General features: G+C 29.3%; 1 protein-coding gene across 5 annotated transcripts in view; it reads left to right on the top strand.

Moving 5' to 3' along the window:
* The window catches only part of LRFN5 (leucine rich repeat and fibronectin type III domain containing 5), a 263,784-nt gene extending 248,311 nt beyond the window's left edge, over nt 1-15,473 (top strand). Inside the window, exons 8-10 of one of the 5 annotated variants that reach the window (XR_012486541.1) lie at nt 2,248-2,291; nt 10,567-10,643; nt 15,089-15,473. Coding sequence is in view for 4 of the 5 variants with exons in the window: in XM_074290654.1 (XP_074146755.1) it covers nt 2,248-2,327 (80 nt within the window). In the remaining variant the exon portion in view is untranslated. Of the gene's footprint in view, nt 1-2,247; nt 5,008-10,566; nt 11,706-15,088 lie in introns of those variants that run through there. The other 4 variants (XM_074290655.1, XM_074290657.1, XM_074290656.1 and 1 more) reach the window with 4 other exon arrangements.
* Nucleotides 15,474-17,815: the final 2,342 nt, after the last annotated feature.

The raw sequence follows: 17,815 nt of genomic DNA, 5'->3' as shown, positions 1-17,815 counted from the left end.
AGTAGTCAACTTTCTTTTGATAAGCCACTCTGACCTTAGCTAGATATTTTTCTCAGATGAAAGGCATAAACCAATGCTGAATATATTCTTAAAGATTTTCGGATTGTACTCTATTGTCCTATCCTCAAGGACACAAGACAAATATCATTATAAGGCTTTAGAATAGAATTTGAATAAAGGAAAATAAAAGTATTTTTATTTATCATTCATTTTGTTAGTAATAAATATCTTCATTAATAAAATGACTTACCGATCATCGTTTATAATGTTTTGTTTTCATATTTTAATTCATTTTCCTGTTTTATTAAATTTGTCATATGATTATATGACAAAAATATACTTTACTCCTGTGCAGTATCTTTTTTAAAAATGAATATGTCATTTATTCAGTTGTCTATATATTAGTTTTGATTAACATAATCAAAGCTAAGCCACTTCTTCCTGAAAGAACACATGCCACTTCTGAATTCCACTAAATACTTAAATTTTTTTCCTTACATTATGCCTAAATCTTTAAAATTTCTACCTGTTTTTTATATTTCTGATATATGGTGCCAAGCAGAATTAGTTTACACAGTAGCATACAATTATTGCTCTTCAAGTGCTTAAAGGCTAGGTTGTCCCTACACTTTCTCTAGAGAAGTCTTTCATCACACTAGTTGACCTATATCATTTACCTTGATGTCCATTGTATTTGTCCATATTAAAAGGATCAAACTTTAATCTAAGTATTTAATTTTATGTCAACTACAGCAACATTTTAATTCTGTATTATATTTATATATTTCATCATGAAGTTTGAATTTAATGTTGAGTTTGAATAAGACATGTTTGGATTGGTTCTCAGAAAACTACTTCTCACCAAATTCTTCTATATGCTATACTTAGTATATATTAAATTACAACAGAGTGCAAGTTCTTTTAAAAAAATCTATCTCTAAATTTCCTTATACAATATTTTCTAAGACTTTTTAATTCCCTCAGTTCTTTCTTGTTCTGTGGCAACTGGAAGAGCAGAATTCTTTACTCAAACAGAAAGCTCACCTGGTTTGAAATATACATTTTTTAAAAGCCAGAAGTCTGGAAAGAATATATACAATTTTGCATGAAATATGGACTAGGCCTAAAATGATATTGCTCAAGTATCCATCCATAAACTAGTGGTGTTTATAAAGTATTCAATGACAATATATATTGTTTCTTTTGATATAATACATTTATCTAGTGAAATGCTCTATGGGTAATATGAATAAGTTTTTTTTTCAAAATAATTTTTCTAATGTATCAAGAATAATGTGTTGCAGATATTTTATTGAAGAATTTTCTGCTTCACTTTATCATATATTAATTTCTCTAGCTAGCAAATGAAAATAGAAATACTAATTACATTGTTGTAATCATGAGTATTTATATATTATAGCTGAAACTTTTGAAATAACTGTCAGATTCCTTCCTATCATGTTGTAACAAAATATAGATATGAAAAATTTTCTCTTCCTCAAATTCTTTCTAGTACACAGGTGCATACAAAATTGCAAAATCATTATAATTGCATAGCATAATTCTCATTTCCTTTATTCTCTGATATTCTACAAAGCTTCTCAGTATATTTGTGTCTTTCCAATATTCTTCATCCTTTAACATAAAGGAAATGAATGCTGGGCATGGTGGAAGAGAGGAGGGAGGAAAATCTTTAAACTTTGCAGAAAAATCTTATGGTTATGTATGAATTTCTTTATATCTAAAATGGGAGAAAAAAAGAAAATGAGTTTTAATATAAATAGATGTGGATATAGTACTGAAATTGGGAAACATTTTTCTTTGTCTCATATGATGGCTTAATGCTGTACATGATTTTTTGGGTAAATACGTTTTACAATAAGTTTGAATACATTTTAAAAATATAAATACATAAAAGCCTGTAATTTGAATTATGATTAGGTAAGCAAAGAACTAACAATTGATTTACATACTACATCATAATGGCCAAGTCTGCAATCCAGTTAATTTAATGTTATAGATATTAAAGTAATTTTAACTTAGAAACCTAGAGAGAAAAAAGTCATCAGGCATTAAAGTGGATAATTGTAAATTAACCAAAGCAGAATGTATACATTGTGAATAATTGATGACATCAGCTATAGATTCGTAAAGATAAAGCTCTTCCAGAATCTTAGGAAAACATCTATTAGTGTGTGCATTTTAATGAATAAATTAATTTTCACGAAATTAAAATTTTATTCCCAGATGCATTGCTGCCTAATGTTGACAAGATTGCCCACAACACACAGGTGAGCTTGCTATTACATACTGAAGGCATTCTGTAATGCTTATATGACAACATATTTAGTTTTAAGTTAATTTTTGGTTTCTGGTATTTGTTTAATACAGTGCATTTGAATTTCATCATAAAACTTACTCATATATTCTTAAAAATTAAAGTTTGAGGGTATTTTGTTCACTGAATTTATAACAAATTATTTCTGTGTTAATGATTAATCTATTTACTGTAGCACAATGTATTTGGAAACAAGAATGATTTTGCGTGTGACTTGAAGAATCAATCTCATTAATTTTATAATGGTTTGTCTAACCTATATTTTAAAAAAAATGTTTCACAACCAATTAAAACATTTTCCCAAAGAACATCATTTACAATCTAATATTTCAAGGAAGAATTGTACTATGTACTCACTGAAAAATAAGCTAGTATTAGACTTCTTTCTAAAGTGGAGCAGCTATAAATTGCAACAAGTACATAATAAATATTTGCAGTATTATTTTCATCAATATATGATTATTATTCCTGAGGATCCTTCTCCCCAAAAGCTTTAAGTCACCATTCTAATGTTGAGTTTTGATGGTTATTGTGAATCTCTCAAAGCAAAGCAGAACTTTGACACTATTTAATTAGTTGAAAAGAACAGTTCTTTGCTAGAATTTGAGCACAGAAGAACATGCAACTTTGTCAAGTACTGGAAAATTTCTGTGCTTTCTTTGTAATAAAATCAGGATGTTGTCTTGCAAGACATATTTGTAAGGTACACATAAATTCAGAGTTCTAAGTTTCATCTGCTCCATTTATTTTTTAAAGATTATTTCATATTACTTACAAGACCTTCATTGTTCTAGACACACTCTATATCCTAGCCAAATTGGTTGAATGTTCATTTTTAAAATCTGTACTTTCCCAAACAGGAAAGCACTTCTACTCTCCTAGAATCTTGACTCCATGTAGGTGTCCCCTTTTTGATAAACTTTTCCTAATGCTCAGAGGTATTTGTATTCTTTCCATCTTTTAGTTATTTTCTATGTATTTCTATGTATATCTGTCATATACTCCTATTAGAATATAAATCTCTGAAGGCACTTTTTTTGTTTTTGTGTCTGACACACAACAGGTGATTAATAAATATAGTAATACATTTTAAAGGCTGAAAAACACTTTAAATTCACTATGCCATTTAAGCCTCACAGTAAATCTATAAGGAAGACACTATAATTATTTTTATTCTCCTTTTTATAGATGAGAAATCGGAAGTTCAGAGAGGTTAAGCTTGTAAATGTAAGACATAATTTGAATTAGTCCTTTTTTTGCTCCAAGTTTAGCATCCAATAGTCTATACCAATTTCAGTTTAATGGAAATCTATGAAGTGTTAAAGCTTCAAGAAAAGTTAGCCTAAACTTTTTTTATACTACACTATGCTGCTTTGATTTCCCTCTTACTATTTTCATTGGCCAATATGCAGCTATGTTTTTTATTGACTCTTCATTTTAAGGAGAAAAAAAACTCATAATTTCATGGAAGATGCAGTGAGAGTGTGTGTATGTATGTGTGTGTTTTGTGTGTATGTGTGTGTAAGAGGAACTATGTAGCTTATGGTATGACATGTAATGGTCTAGATCTGGAATATTTTAAAATACTAAATGTATTTAAGTTTTGGATGCAATAGATCCAATAATTCTCATAAACAGATTTTCAAAAAATTCAAATTTCATAGAAAATTATTCATGTAGTATTTTAGGTATTTTGTTTTGTTTTTACTTTAGTTATAGAATAAATATTAATACTTGCATTTATAAGTGAGAACTGTTACTATAATAATGAGTTCAGTGGGTTCATGTTTTTATCAGTTGGTAATTCTTTCACTAATGAAAGTCATAGTCTACCATGTCTCTTAATTTTATGTGAATCTTATCCATGTCTTTTTTTAATATATTTTATTCCCCTTCAATTACATGTCAAAACAATTATAACATTAAAAAAAAGAGTTCTATATTCTATCCCTATCTCTTTCCTTTCTCCCTTTTCCCAGAGATGGTAAGCAATCTGATATAGGCTACACATATGCAATTATATAAAGCATTTTCATATTTGTCATTTTGTACAAGAAAATTCAAAATTGAAAAAACAAAAGAAATATAGAAAAAAGGTAATTTGGATTTATGCCCAAAGGGCTAAAAATTGTGTATATCCTATGACTTAGCAATACCACTAGTCCATCTATATCACAAAGACATTAAAAAGGTAAAAGAACCTATTTATGCATGTCTTTCTATAAGTTTTCTGTAAAATATTGCCTAAAGTGCTGGAGCTCTTACTTATGTTCATTTATATTTATAAATATTTTATTAATATCATATTATGCATTGGGTTTTCAACATCTTTCCTCTTATGTACAAATTTTGACCTGTCCAAATTCTTTTTTGGTCTTGTTAATTTAAAAAGATTAATGGTAATATTTTCTAAACAAGATTAACATTAAATTAGTCCAAAACAAAGTTGTTCTGATCCCTAAGTGCATATATCAAAATATTAGGGGAAAATAAGCATTTGTGACAAATTCTATGGAGTTGACTCAGTGATCTTGAAGCCTATAATGTGAACTACAGTGGACATTTTGAAATCTTCAAAATTATTAAATATAGATCTTGTGATGAGGCTTTTTATCCGTCCTCTGAGATTCAAACTAAATAAAATTAGAGAAGCTCATCACCAGAAGGCTGCCCACCTTCAGTTTTTTGTTTCTTTGTTCTTTTTTTTTTTTTTTTTTTTTGGTGATAACTCATGAAGATCACCTATCACAAACTGAAAGAAAATGATGATCTGAATTTGTAGTTTTGAAATGAAACCACAGTAATATTTGGTATGAGATAGAGAGAGAGATTTATAGTGAATAATGCTCCCTCATATTTTGCTTTCTCTTATACAAAGCAGTTGCCTTATTAGATCTTAAATGTATGTTACTCTTGTTTTTAATAAATGTTTAAGAAAGTTTTTTATGTCAGAAACGCAAAAATTTGGAATTGTTTAGGAAGAAAGCATGCAAGAAATAATTAAATGAAAATCAACAATTCACACATTAGCTAAATGTATGAATCATTAAATATTATTTGATCTTAGCTATATCCTTGCACATTGCTAAATTCAATAAAACTCTTTATAATTCTGTTAAATAATGTTTGTTGAAGTAGGACCTAGTTTCTTATTGATGTTAGTAAGAATCCTTTTGTGCTTCTTAGTTTAAGCAATTTTTCATTACATAAGTGGTACTTTACAACATAAAAATAATAGCTGGCATAGCACTTTAAATGTACTAATTAATCAAGCCCAACAATCTCCACATTTACATATAGTAGGCAGGTCCAATATTGGGGGCTGCCTCCCCAATATCATGTTTTTTTTTTAGCTTCATAGTAAAAGTAGTCTCCAGATACTGAAAGTATATATGTGTATATATATATATATATATATACACATATGCTGGGTACAAGACAGTCTTTATTCCTTGCCATAGAAAATGCAAGAACATACATAAAGAAAACACATAAAAGATCACTATAGACTATTAACAATCACAGGATTCTTCTTTTTCTAATCTCTTCTTTTATCACCATCTCCAATGAATACATCTTTCCCAAAATATTATAGATTCCCAAAGTACTACAGAATTCTAAAATATTACAAATTCATAGTACACTCAGAGAGAAAATGAATTTTAGGTTTCTAAATATTCAATGTCCTTTCTTTCTGGAGAGTACTACTTTCACCCCACCTAGATGCATAAAGGTTTCCTTCCTTATATCACTACTCTAAAGCTTGGACACTCCTTAAATTAAAACATATTTGGGACTAGTTTCCTTCCCACTAGAGCTATACTTTACAAAGAACTCAAAAGTTAAAAATGGAGTATAAAGACCAGTTCCTTTATTATTTCATACCATGACTTTTAAATCTCACTTATCCTGATATTTTGAAAGTTATGTGTTGAAGCTGTTTCTGCCTCTAAGAGGTTAAACTCATTTTTGGCTTCTGTCATAAAATATTGTTGAAAAAGAAGTTAGAGATTAAAAAAATTCATGTTGAATAAAAAGTGAATTATTTGGGAAATTTAGAAATTTGGACTTGTGAATAAAGAAGAAAATTAAATTTAGAGCAGAGAAATTTAGGAGAAATTGAGGAATATTTATTTGAAGCACAACTACTTCCATATCCAGATTTTATACCCAATTTCTTTGAGAGAAGTTTGAAGGGTAAGAGCAGGACCAAAGGAGAAATAAGGAGGATTAAAAAAAAGGGAGAGGGAAGAAATTGAAGAGAAAGAATCAAAAAGTATATAAGGAAAAGGAGGAGGTAATTGATCAGTCAAGGTAAGTTTAAAAAAAAGGTAAGTAGAAGAAACTAATGGATCAAACTGATGAGAATGTAGTTGAAAGTGAAGGAAGATTGCTAAAACAACTAAGAGGCTGAAACAAAAAAAGAAAGAATATGAACTGTTTCTACTCTGAAGGTATCAACATTAAGGAAAGGAAGGTCAATGTGTTTGTCACTTTTAAAAGGCAAAATAGATTATAAAGTTCTTAAAGAAGTACTTTTCCTAGAAAAACAACAACAACAACATCAACTTTTATGGAGTGCTGGACACATTTTACAGTGATTTGCACTGCTTGATTTTTTTTTTTTTTTCAACTTGAGTCAGATGTCTGGCACTTTAAATTAATTTTTTTTCCTAGAAGAAAAGAAAAAGGCTCTAAGAAGCCCTCTTCTCTTTAAGTTATTAGGGACAAATAAATGTTTCTAAAACAACAGCAAAACAGCACATTAATGAAAGAAAAATGTGAAGTATCAGGAAATAGCCTTTATCTGAAGGATAGACTAGAAGAATGTTATACAGAAGAGGAAGGAAACAAACAAACAAACAAACAAACAAAAGCAGTTTTGAGCTAACGGGAGAAAATGAATCCAGAGAGCTGTATGTTATAAATGAACAAACAAACAAAAAGAATACAGACACTTCTGCTCCAATAAAGTGAGAAAGCAGAACCAGAGAAGCTATCTGATGATGACAAAAGTTTCATAAAAATAGTGGTGGTTGTTTACTTCTAAAGATATAAAAAATGGAAAAGAATGTCTTCTTCCTAAGGCATAGACATGAGGCTTGAACCTTAACATTGTGTAAGATTACCCTACTACTCACTTCTGATGAGTCATAAATGATACTGCCAAAAAAAAAAAAAAAAAGAAACTGTTTCCAAACATTACAAAATCTTCTTTCAAAATATTAAGATCTTTGAGACACAAGTTTTGTTTTTAGTACTGCTAAAGTACTCAAGGCAAGATGTTCCCCCCTCTCTTCTACACTTTTCCCCCACATACATACATATACATGCCCACACAAATACTTATGTATATGTATATGAAAATATACATATATGTATATGGAAGTACTTGTGTTTAAAAATGAGAATTGGATTCTGTACTAAAGCTTAAAATGTGCCTGAAAAGTGCACCTAACAAAGAATGTCTGATGTTTTTTAACTCTACTCAAATGGATTTTAAAATTGAAAAGAAGGAATGAGGGAGAAAATAGTTTTATATATATATATATATATATATATATATATATATATATATATATATATATATATATGTATATATATATATGTATATATATACATATATATATATACGTATATATATATATATATATACATATATATATATACATATATATATATATATATATATATATATATATATATATATATATATATATATATATATATATATATATATATATATATATATATATATATATATCCATGAAGTTAGATCTCCTAGAAAATAACAACAGTAGCTGAGACAACCCAGAAGTTCACGGAAGATTTTTTTCAAAAACCAAAAAAATAAGGTAGTGAATAAAAGCCATGGCCTCAAATTTCTTTACATAAATCTTCAAAATGTATGCAATAAGCAAGAGGAACTAGAAATCCTAAAACAAGAAAGGAAGTTGACTTCATGGCATCATTAGGACTTTGTGTGTAAAACCCAAACTGCAATGGGGTTCTTCATGGATATAACAGAATCAAAAGAGAGTATACCTATAAAGTTTAGTAGTTGGAAAATATGCATACATGCAGAAAGACAGGAACCAGAGGGGAGAATATCCAAAATATTTGGCTGTAGGTCAATGGGAAGAGAAAGAGAAGTGATTCTGTCACTGGTGTATTATACAGACCACCCAGATTGAAGGATTTAAGAAATGAAGAATTTAAGAAAACAAGTCACAATCTGGGTTTTGAGGATATATATATATTTATTTATTTTGCTGAGGCAAGTGGGTTAAATGACTTGCCTAGGGTCACACAGGAAGTAGTATGTGTCTGAGGCCATATTTGAACTCAGGTCCTCCTGACTTCAGAGCTGGTGCTCTATCCACTGCACCACCTAACTGCCCCTTGAAGTATGTTATAATAGCAATGAGAAATTTTAATTATATTATATGCATGTATATATAGATATATACCCACACATACATCTATTGAAGCTCTTTCTGCTAATAACAAAAATATTTACAACCTTCAACCAACAATGGAAAATTTTATAAAATAATTGAGCAACTGGTTATTGAAATAGATAAAAATATAAGTTAGGGTAAAAGTGATTTGAAGTTTTAAAAGTTATATTGAAGCGGGTCAATGAACTTATGGATAGGATTGTTGCTTATAACAAATAGCATTATAATAACTGACAATAGAGAATGAGACCAGTTCAATATTTGTTTTGCTCCACTGTCCTTTTTCAACTTTTGTACTAAATACAACAGAAAAATTGATGAACGGGCTACAAATGAATATATATATATCTATCTATCTATCTATATATATATTTTTGATGACTTGGATAAAGATATAAAGGATATGATGACTGAATTTTTAGATGACAGCTGGAATGAAAAGCTAACACTCAGGATCTAAAAAGTTCTTAATTTACTGAAGTAATTTATGTTAATATTATATAAGTGTATTAATGTCTGTTAATATTTGTTTATTTAATGTGGATAACAGAATAAGGAACCATGAAGTCTAGAATAATTTGTAGAGGAAGGCACCAGTTGAAAAATGGGTTTTTCCTGAAAATTTATAAACATGGTGGTGTTGTCTATGACTATTCCAAGCAAGAAACAAACCTAAGGTGATAAGCAGGAGAAATAAAAGCAAAGAGAAAAATTTATAAGCTGAACCTTCATTCCCATTATCGCTCTTTCTATCATCTCTCTATCATGTTTTTTCCCCCTTTCATTTATATAACATTTTAGTAAACTGAAATGCTATAGGTCAAAGTGGGAGGGAGGGGAGAGTAGAAGAAAGAGAATATAGTGAATAACTCTCCTAAATTTCTCTATTCATAATTCTAGACTAATATATTAATAATGCTGTGTGGAGCTAATAGTACATAAGAGCAAAAAGCTATAATAAAAAAACATTTCAAAAGGAAACATTTTAACATATAGTAAAGCCATTGAAAATCTCATCAAATATTCATTTAAATATAATTTGTTGTAGACTACAAATATAATTGATTGTTAAGTGTAAATGTAAGGAACTTAATTTTTAAATAAACAAAAGTTCATTTTGCAGAATATAGAGAATAGATAACCTATATTTACCATCCAGATACATATGAAAGGAATATTGATAAATGTATTATTGGAAAAAGCTTTGGAAACTTTGTCTAGTGATATTTTAAAAACAAGATAAGCTCAAAGCTCATTATCTCAGGATTTTTGGAAAATTATGCAATATAAAACAAAATTTAAAAATAAGTTAAAATAAGTTCAGCATCTTAAGTTTTTAGTCTTTTTGTAGATATCTTATTTTCCTTTTTCTTTTTTCATTTTTGTGAGTTTCTTTTGGACTTAATTACTTCGTGTCTTTGGTAAATGTGATATCTTGAAAGGATTCCAAGAAAGTTTGAAGATTTCTAAAGGCCTTAGAATATTACCTTAAAATGTCTAGGAAGAACCTATTATTCAGCTACTGCCTTATGCTATAACTTCCTCCACAAATTATTCCAGATTTTATGATTCTTTATTTCTATTATCTAGATAACACATAAATAAATATTAGCCATCATTATTATATTTGACATAACACCAGAATAAACTGGGAAAGGAATGGATAGAAGTCACAAGGGAGGTGGGAAAGGAGTATGTATTCTCCTGAAATATAGCCTCTTACCAGAGGATCAAGGGCTTTCTTTATTTAATTCTTTCCTCTTATAGGGGAAGAAATGAAGTACATATTCCAGAGAAATGTACCAAGTAAGGGAAACTGCTTTCATCTCATCTCTGAACCACAGGTGAAAGAATTTTTCTTTTGAACAAGAAAAGTTATATCACCCTTAAAGAAACACAACAAATCTATGGAAGGGGTGGTCTGAACGTGCCCATGATCATATAGAACATATCAGAGGCAGGACTTAAACTTAGGGTTTTTTACCTCTAATGCCAACTTTCTTTACCAATGCCATGCTATCTGCCAACAGATTATCTATGATACTCTAGTTATTACACTATTATATTATTTCAATGATACATATGCTGACTTACTTTAATTTGTGTCCCTAGGTTTTAAATTATTTTTTGGCATTTCACAAGAGTAGTACTTATATACTGTAATTGTTAATACTAAATTTGTTTTCTGATCATTTATTTACTTGAATTCTAGTCTAATTTTATTTTTGCTATTGTGAGTGTTGTTTACATCACTAAAACATATTACATCACATAGGATATGTTATTGACCTTTGCGGTTTCCTTCAAAGTTGATGCTAATTAAATTAAAATTCCTTTTTTTTTTTAATTTAAAATTTAAATACAAAATAGAAACAGGGGAAAAAACACATTGCCACATGCACAGCAGAACATAAGAAGATTTAAAATATAAAGCAATAAATCTCAATTTCAAGGAAGCCCACATAATAAATATTACATATTTTGTTCGGAACAGTCCATTTTTTTCTTTGCTTCCTCATAGGTTTTCTATTGTTTTCTGCTGTGCTCTTTTTTCATTCTTTCCCTGTGCCCTTTATCTCCCCCAATGTCTCAAAAAGGTTACAATTAATAGTGGCTATATTACACATATATACACACAAACATATGTACAAACAGATACACATATGTATCTCTAACCACACAAATATATACATATATACATTCAGATATATGTATGTAAGACCATACTATGTTTGTCCTCTGCTCCTCTGAAGGTGAATAACATCTTCCTTCATAAGTCCAAGTCTTTTAATATTTTTCTAAATCTACTAACTCATCATTTGTGTATAATAAATATTATACACGATATAATACATATTGCCACAAAAATATTTCAACTTTATACTATCCAGCTATTTTAAATAGTCTAAAACAATATTTATTAATATCACTGACATTATAGTGTAGTTTCTCTATTTTTCTCTTTTGATTAAATATATTTTAGTTTTAACTTTGAGATTATAACTATCTTGGCTTTTTTTTAACATAATAAATTCTCCTCCTGATCTTTATTTTATGTTTGTATATATTTCTTATTTCCTATCCCTGTTTTCTCCCCTGCTTTATTTCTACCTACTATCTTGCTCTCCTATTAATTAACCTAACTCTCTCTCCAAAGATCCCTCTCTTATACTGCCCCCACTACTTTCCCCTTGCCCTCTTGTTTTTATCTGAATTTAGAAGAGTTTTTATAGCCTTCCAAATATATATGTTGTTCCCTCTTTATCCATTTCCATTAATCTACACACACTTTATCCTATTTCTATTAATCTACATCACCTTTTATACTTATTCTCCTCATCCTATTTCTTCACTCTGATTTCTTTACAAATGTAAAATGCTTTTATTCCCTTCTAAATGCACATGCTGTTCTCTATTTTATCCATTTATGATGTGAGTAGGATCCCTCTAAAATTTCTTCTTTTATTCTCTCTTCTCTCCTTTTGGATAAATATGCATTTTTCTTTCCTTAAGCTGTTCCGGGTAAAAGTAGGCTTCAAAAACTACTAGTCCTTCTTCTCTTATTTAATTCCTCTGTGACAGTTCTTCATCTCATACCTTATTTGTTTGAGGTAATTACTTTTCTATCTTTCCCTACATAGTTTTGCTTTTTAAAATCACACATATTTGAGTTTACTACAATCTTTTCAACTATCCAATTACCAATGATAATCCAAGGACACAGTTTACATTTCTATATGTAAACAGAAAAGCCTGTCCTTATTGAGTCCCTTATAATTAATCTTTGATGGTTACCTTATATTTTTCTTGGATCTTGTATGTCACGTTTTCTATTTAATTCATAACTTTTTGCAACTTGGAAAGCCTGACATTTCCTTTAATGTCCATTTTTAAGAAATGATAATTCTTTAAACTTGATCTTACAGTTGCTTTATCATTTGTTATATCATGTAGGATTGAATATAATATACCATAGCTAAAATCCTTATAACTTCATTAGCCCCACTAACTTGTTATTGAAATAGAATAGAATTGTAAGATTTTTCACAAAAATTTTTCACAAAATACAAGTAGTTGTGTTATCCATTTTTTTTTTCTTTTAGGTACATGAACATTTCTTTATTTCTTTATTTACCAAATGTTTATTACAACCTTACTATGTGTAAGGCATTGAGCTGAAGGAGATAAGTGTACAATCTTATAGGAGAGATAAGATATGATAAAATAAGAAATAATATATATATATATATAAACATATATGATATAATATAAATTAGATATGATCAATTTAATAATAGAAAATTCTTTTGGTGTTCTGTTAAGAAAATGATTTCCATTTGGGATGAGGAATGTTTTCATTTGGGAAGCAGGATTTAATTGGACATCATAGGATGGCAAAGATTTTATAGGTAGAAATGGGGGCAAAAGGTAAATAGAGGTCCCAGATGGTATGCACAAAACTACAAAACTACAGAGGTGGACAAGCATTTGGCATGTTAGAGAAACTATATAAATTACAGTTTAGCTACAAAGTAGATCATATGTATAAGAGAATATAGATTATATAAGAGGAAAGACAAATTTGTGGATGCTTTGAATATGTGCTGTTAACAAAAGTTATCTACTTTATATCCCTTCAAAGGGGGATTTTAATTGGGAAATATAAAATGAAAAATAATTTGTTATATACAAATTTTTTAGAGTAACATTAGCCTATAGTATGAACCTTAAATAATATTGAGGCTTGGTTATAGTTTTAATTGATTTTGGAATTAATTTTTAAGTATTTTTGAATAATTATAATAATGCATCTTGTGCTATTTGAAATATTTTTTCTTTTATAAATACAAAAACTAAATTCATTCATTTCTATTCTTAAGATACTTATCAATCCTTCATATGTTATAAAAAAACAAAAACAAAAAGAAACATTATCTAGTGGACCCAGCAGTGATTTCACTTAATTCTTTTCTTAGAATTCACATTATCAGAGAGTTCTTAACTTTTATATGCTATGCTATTTCCCTTACCTTTGTCAAACTACTCCTGAACTTGTATGAAATATTTAAATTAAGTTCTTTAGCTATAATAAATAATAGAAATAGAATAGAATTATAGAAGTAGAAATAGAATAGAATAGAATAGCTTATCTATTAGAAAACAGAATAGAAAAGAAATATCATCCTAAAATGGATATTTTTACAATATTTCAAATGATGTTTAAATCTTTTGATATGAGAGATGAAGGTGTGAAAACTTCAATTGGATTTATAAAAAAAATTTCTTCAAGATCAGAAAAACACTTAGTAGGCATAGTAAAATGCCTACTAATTTCATAATTGTGAACATAATCATGAATTATAAGAAATACAATGTTGGTGAATATTTCTACATTGATAATTTTTTAAAGTTTTCCACTAAGCCATTCTATGGTTTTCAATTTTTTGAGTTTAAAAAAAATTAAAGTTGTGTTGTTTTATTTAGTCTCTGGCAACTATAAGCCCTTAAGAATTTCAATTTTGCTAAATTTCTAAATTTTAATTTTCCTGATAATATCTTTGAGAAAAATCCTAGCAGAATCCATAAGGGCATTTATTTCATATAGGTTATCAATATGTTGGTTCCATTCAAGGTAACTGATTGAAAAAAGTTTAGAACAATCATTTCATATTAAAGTACAATCAATATTATGGTAGTATATTACAAATATTACTCTGAGTGACTAGGCTACAACTTTTAGTACATGAACCCTTTTATTTTTTAAAACATTAAAAATAATTCTGGAAGAAATGTTATTCTCTTGTGTCGGAATTATTAAGAATATTATAGAGACTGACATATTGAGAGTAGATTTAACTTTAGATAGATTCTTTAAAATTAGTTTTCTAGTTTCTTTACATTTTTAAGCCATAACTTATCATGAATTACAGTGACTTGCAAATCATCTAAGAACTGTGATATTTCTAGTATATGCTGGTAGAATTACAAAGCACATAAACTTAACTTCTTGCAATTTGAGGACTTGTAGATTCATGAAACAGTAGCATAGCCATCTTACTAGCTATCTGTCTACCCACCCTTCTCTCTCTCTCTCTCTCTCTCTCTCTCTCTCTCTCTCTCTCTCTCTCTCTCTCTCAATCTTTCTCTCTCTCTGTATGTATGTGCTTATATGTATCTTTGTCCCTCTCTCTTTCCCCTTTTCCCTTCTCCTCTGTGTGTATGCATCTGTGTGTATGTGTTTCTCTCTCTTCCTTTTTCTTTTCCCATCCCCCACTCTCTCTCTTTCTAGAGACTGGACATAATATGAAGAACACCATCTCTCCTCTGTTTCCTGAAAAAAGTCTTTGATATTTTTACCGGATAAAATAGAAAATGACTTCAAATCACAAAGATGAACTATAATTCAACAGATGTCTTGAAGAAATTTTCCATTTGAACCAAAAGAAAGAAGTCTGACATCAACAGATACTGGCGTCATCAGATTATATTCATCCCCATTTAAACTCAAATGTCTTTTCTGTTATGTTTTTTAATAATAAAGAAATACAACAAGTCTACATTAGCAACAATTTCTGTACTAATTCATGTTATACATTGTCAACCATGATTTAACAAATTGTAGAACCTGAATAACAACTTATATCACTTTAACAAATAAATGTTTTACTCTAAAAGAACTTAAATGTTGATTGATTTATCAAAAAGCTCTTGCTATAAATTTAAGTGGTGGAAATGAATATGACAAGAATGAGAAATACCATCTTACATTTATATACAAGTGACACAACTTGAAGCTTAAATTACTGCATAGAAAATGAAACTACTTCATCTGTGATTAAGAAAAAAATAACTTTTCTGTGAAGAAACACTGCTCTTATTACAACAGCTTCAAAGCAATAACATGCAAGAAAGAGACTGAAGGGAAATCTCTTTGCAAGTTGAAACTTCATGAATGATTAAGGTAGGCATGTTAAGATTATTATATATAGGTAAAAAATTAAATTTTCTATTCAAGAGAATCAACATAAGATACACTTTAATGATTTCAACATGTTTCTTCAGTAATGTCAAATTCATCATTTAGGACCTTGATTAGTAGAGAAAAATATAAGTTATATATCAACAACAACAAATTATGTATATAGACACACATGGGGAGAGAGAAATGGAAGAATGAAAGAGAGAATGAGAAAGAGCATGAAAGAGAGAGGATATTCATTAGTACTAATAAATATTGATTAAATTAAATTTAGCTTTAAGAACTCAGAAGTAGCAATAGATATCTTTTTCTTGGTCAGTTCAGGTAGGGTTGGGTAAGACAATAGTAAAAGCAATATAATTTTGACTTGGATTATTAGAGACTTAATTTTTGGTTTTTGTGAGCTTGAATCTTTAGTTTCATAACTAGTAGTAATCTTACCCCTTTTAATATCCTAGTATCAAACCAATCGAAGTGTTGGATAACACTATATTGAGGCAGTATTTGTATAAATTTTCTGGAAATCTAGATGATCCACCCTGAATAACTATAAATAACAACACCTGGGTTTATGTTATATAGAGAGAACAAAAGGTAAACAAAGGTTGCTTATAAGCTCTACTAGTATTATTGCAATCTTAAAAGAAAATAAGAAAGGCCAGGATAATCATGTTTCAAGGTCCTAAAATGAAATTTTGGAAGGACATGGTGTAGAGGAATGTATGAATAAATGAATTGTAACCAATATTATAACATCATTGGAGGAAAAATAAACCAATGAAAACCATGGATTAAATTTAATATAAGTTCTTATAATATAGGGGCTAGACAAAGTGATGGAATATAATGTCACGGGAATAGAGAATTTAATTGATTTAAATCCTGGTCTTCCATCACCTTCTTTGGAATTCATATCATAGATATTAAACCCAGTGTTCTTGGCTCCAAGGGCAGATCTCTCCACAATGCTATGCTGCCATTTATATGGCAGCAAATATGATATGGTTACAAAATATATACATATAATAAGCACATGCATAAATATGTATATATTTTGGAGCAAAGAATATCCTTTACTCCCCTTTGCTACTTCCATGTTCTCCCTCAACCTCCATCATTCAGTATGCTCTTTTTTTGAGGTCCACATCTACTATCCAAAGAAAATCCATGTAACTCTTATCTATAGACATCCGTTAAGGTCACTTCTCTTCTTTTCTCACTGAGTTCAATACCTGGTTCATGATATGTTTTTCCCTCTTCAACTCCTGCCCTCATACTCAGGGACTTCAACATACATAACTGTCCTTCAAGCAATCTTAAGCTACTCAGTTTCTTAATCTTCTTACCTGCTCAACTTATTCATGAGCTGCTTCACACTCCAGTCATACACAAAGATGGTTGTAACCCTTGATCACCCATAAATGTTTAAGAAATCCTAAATCTTATCAGATGATAATTATTGATTTTTCATCTCTCCCTTGATTTTCCCTTATGAAACACTTCCTCTTTTTTAATTATAACTTTTCATTTACAAGATATATGCATGGGTAATTTTTCAGCATTGACAACTGCAAAATATTTTGTTCCAATTTTCCCCCTTTCCCCCCTTCCCCCTCCCCCAGATGACAGGTTGACCAATACATGTTAAATATGTTAAAGTATAAGTTAAATATGTATACATGTCCATACAGTTATTTTGCTGTACAAAAAGAATAAGACTTTGAAATAGTGTACAATTAGTCTTTGAAGGAAATCAAAAATGCAGGTGGACAAAAATAGAGGAATTGAGAATTCTATGTAGTGGTTCATAGTCATCTCTCAGAGTTCTTTCACTGGGCATAACTAGTTCAGTTCATTACTGCTCTTTTGGAACCGATTTGGTTCATCTCATTGTTGAAGAGAGCCTTCTCCATCAGAATTGATCATCATATAGTATTGTTGTTGAAGTATATAATGATCCCCTGGTCCTGCTAATTTCACTCAGCAGCAGTTCATGTAAGTCTCTCCAGGCCTTTTTGAAATCATCCTGTTGGTCAT

This window comes from Sminthopsis crassicaudata, chromosome 2, assembly GCF_048593235.1.
Source record: "Sminthopsis crassicaudata isolate SCR6 chromosome 2, ASM4859323v1, whole genome shotgun sequence".
NCBI lineage: Eukaryota > Metazoa > Chordata > Mammalia > Dasyuromorphia > Dasyuridae > Sminthopsis > Sminthopsis crassicaudata.
This window is presented reverse-complemented; position numbering and strand designations above follow the sequence as displayed.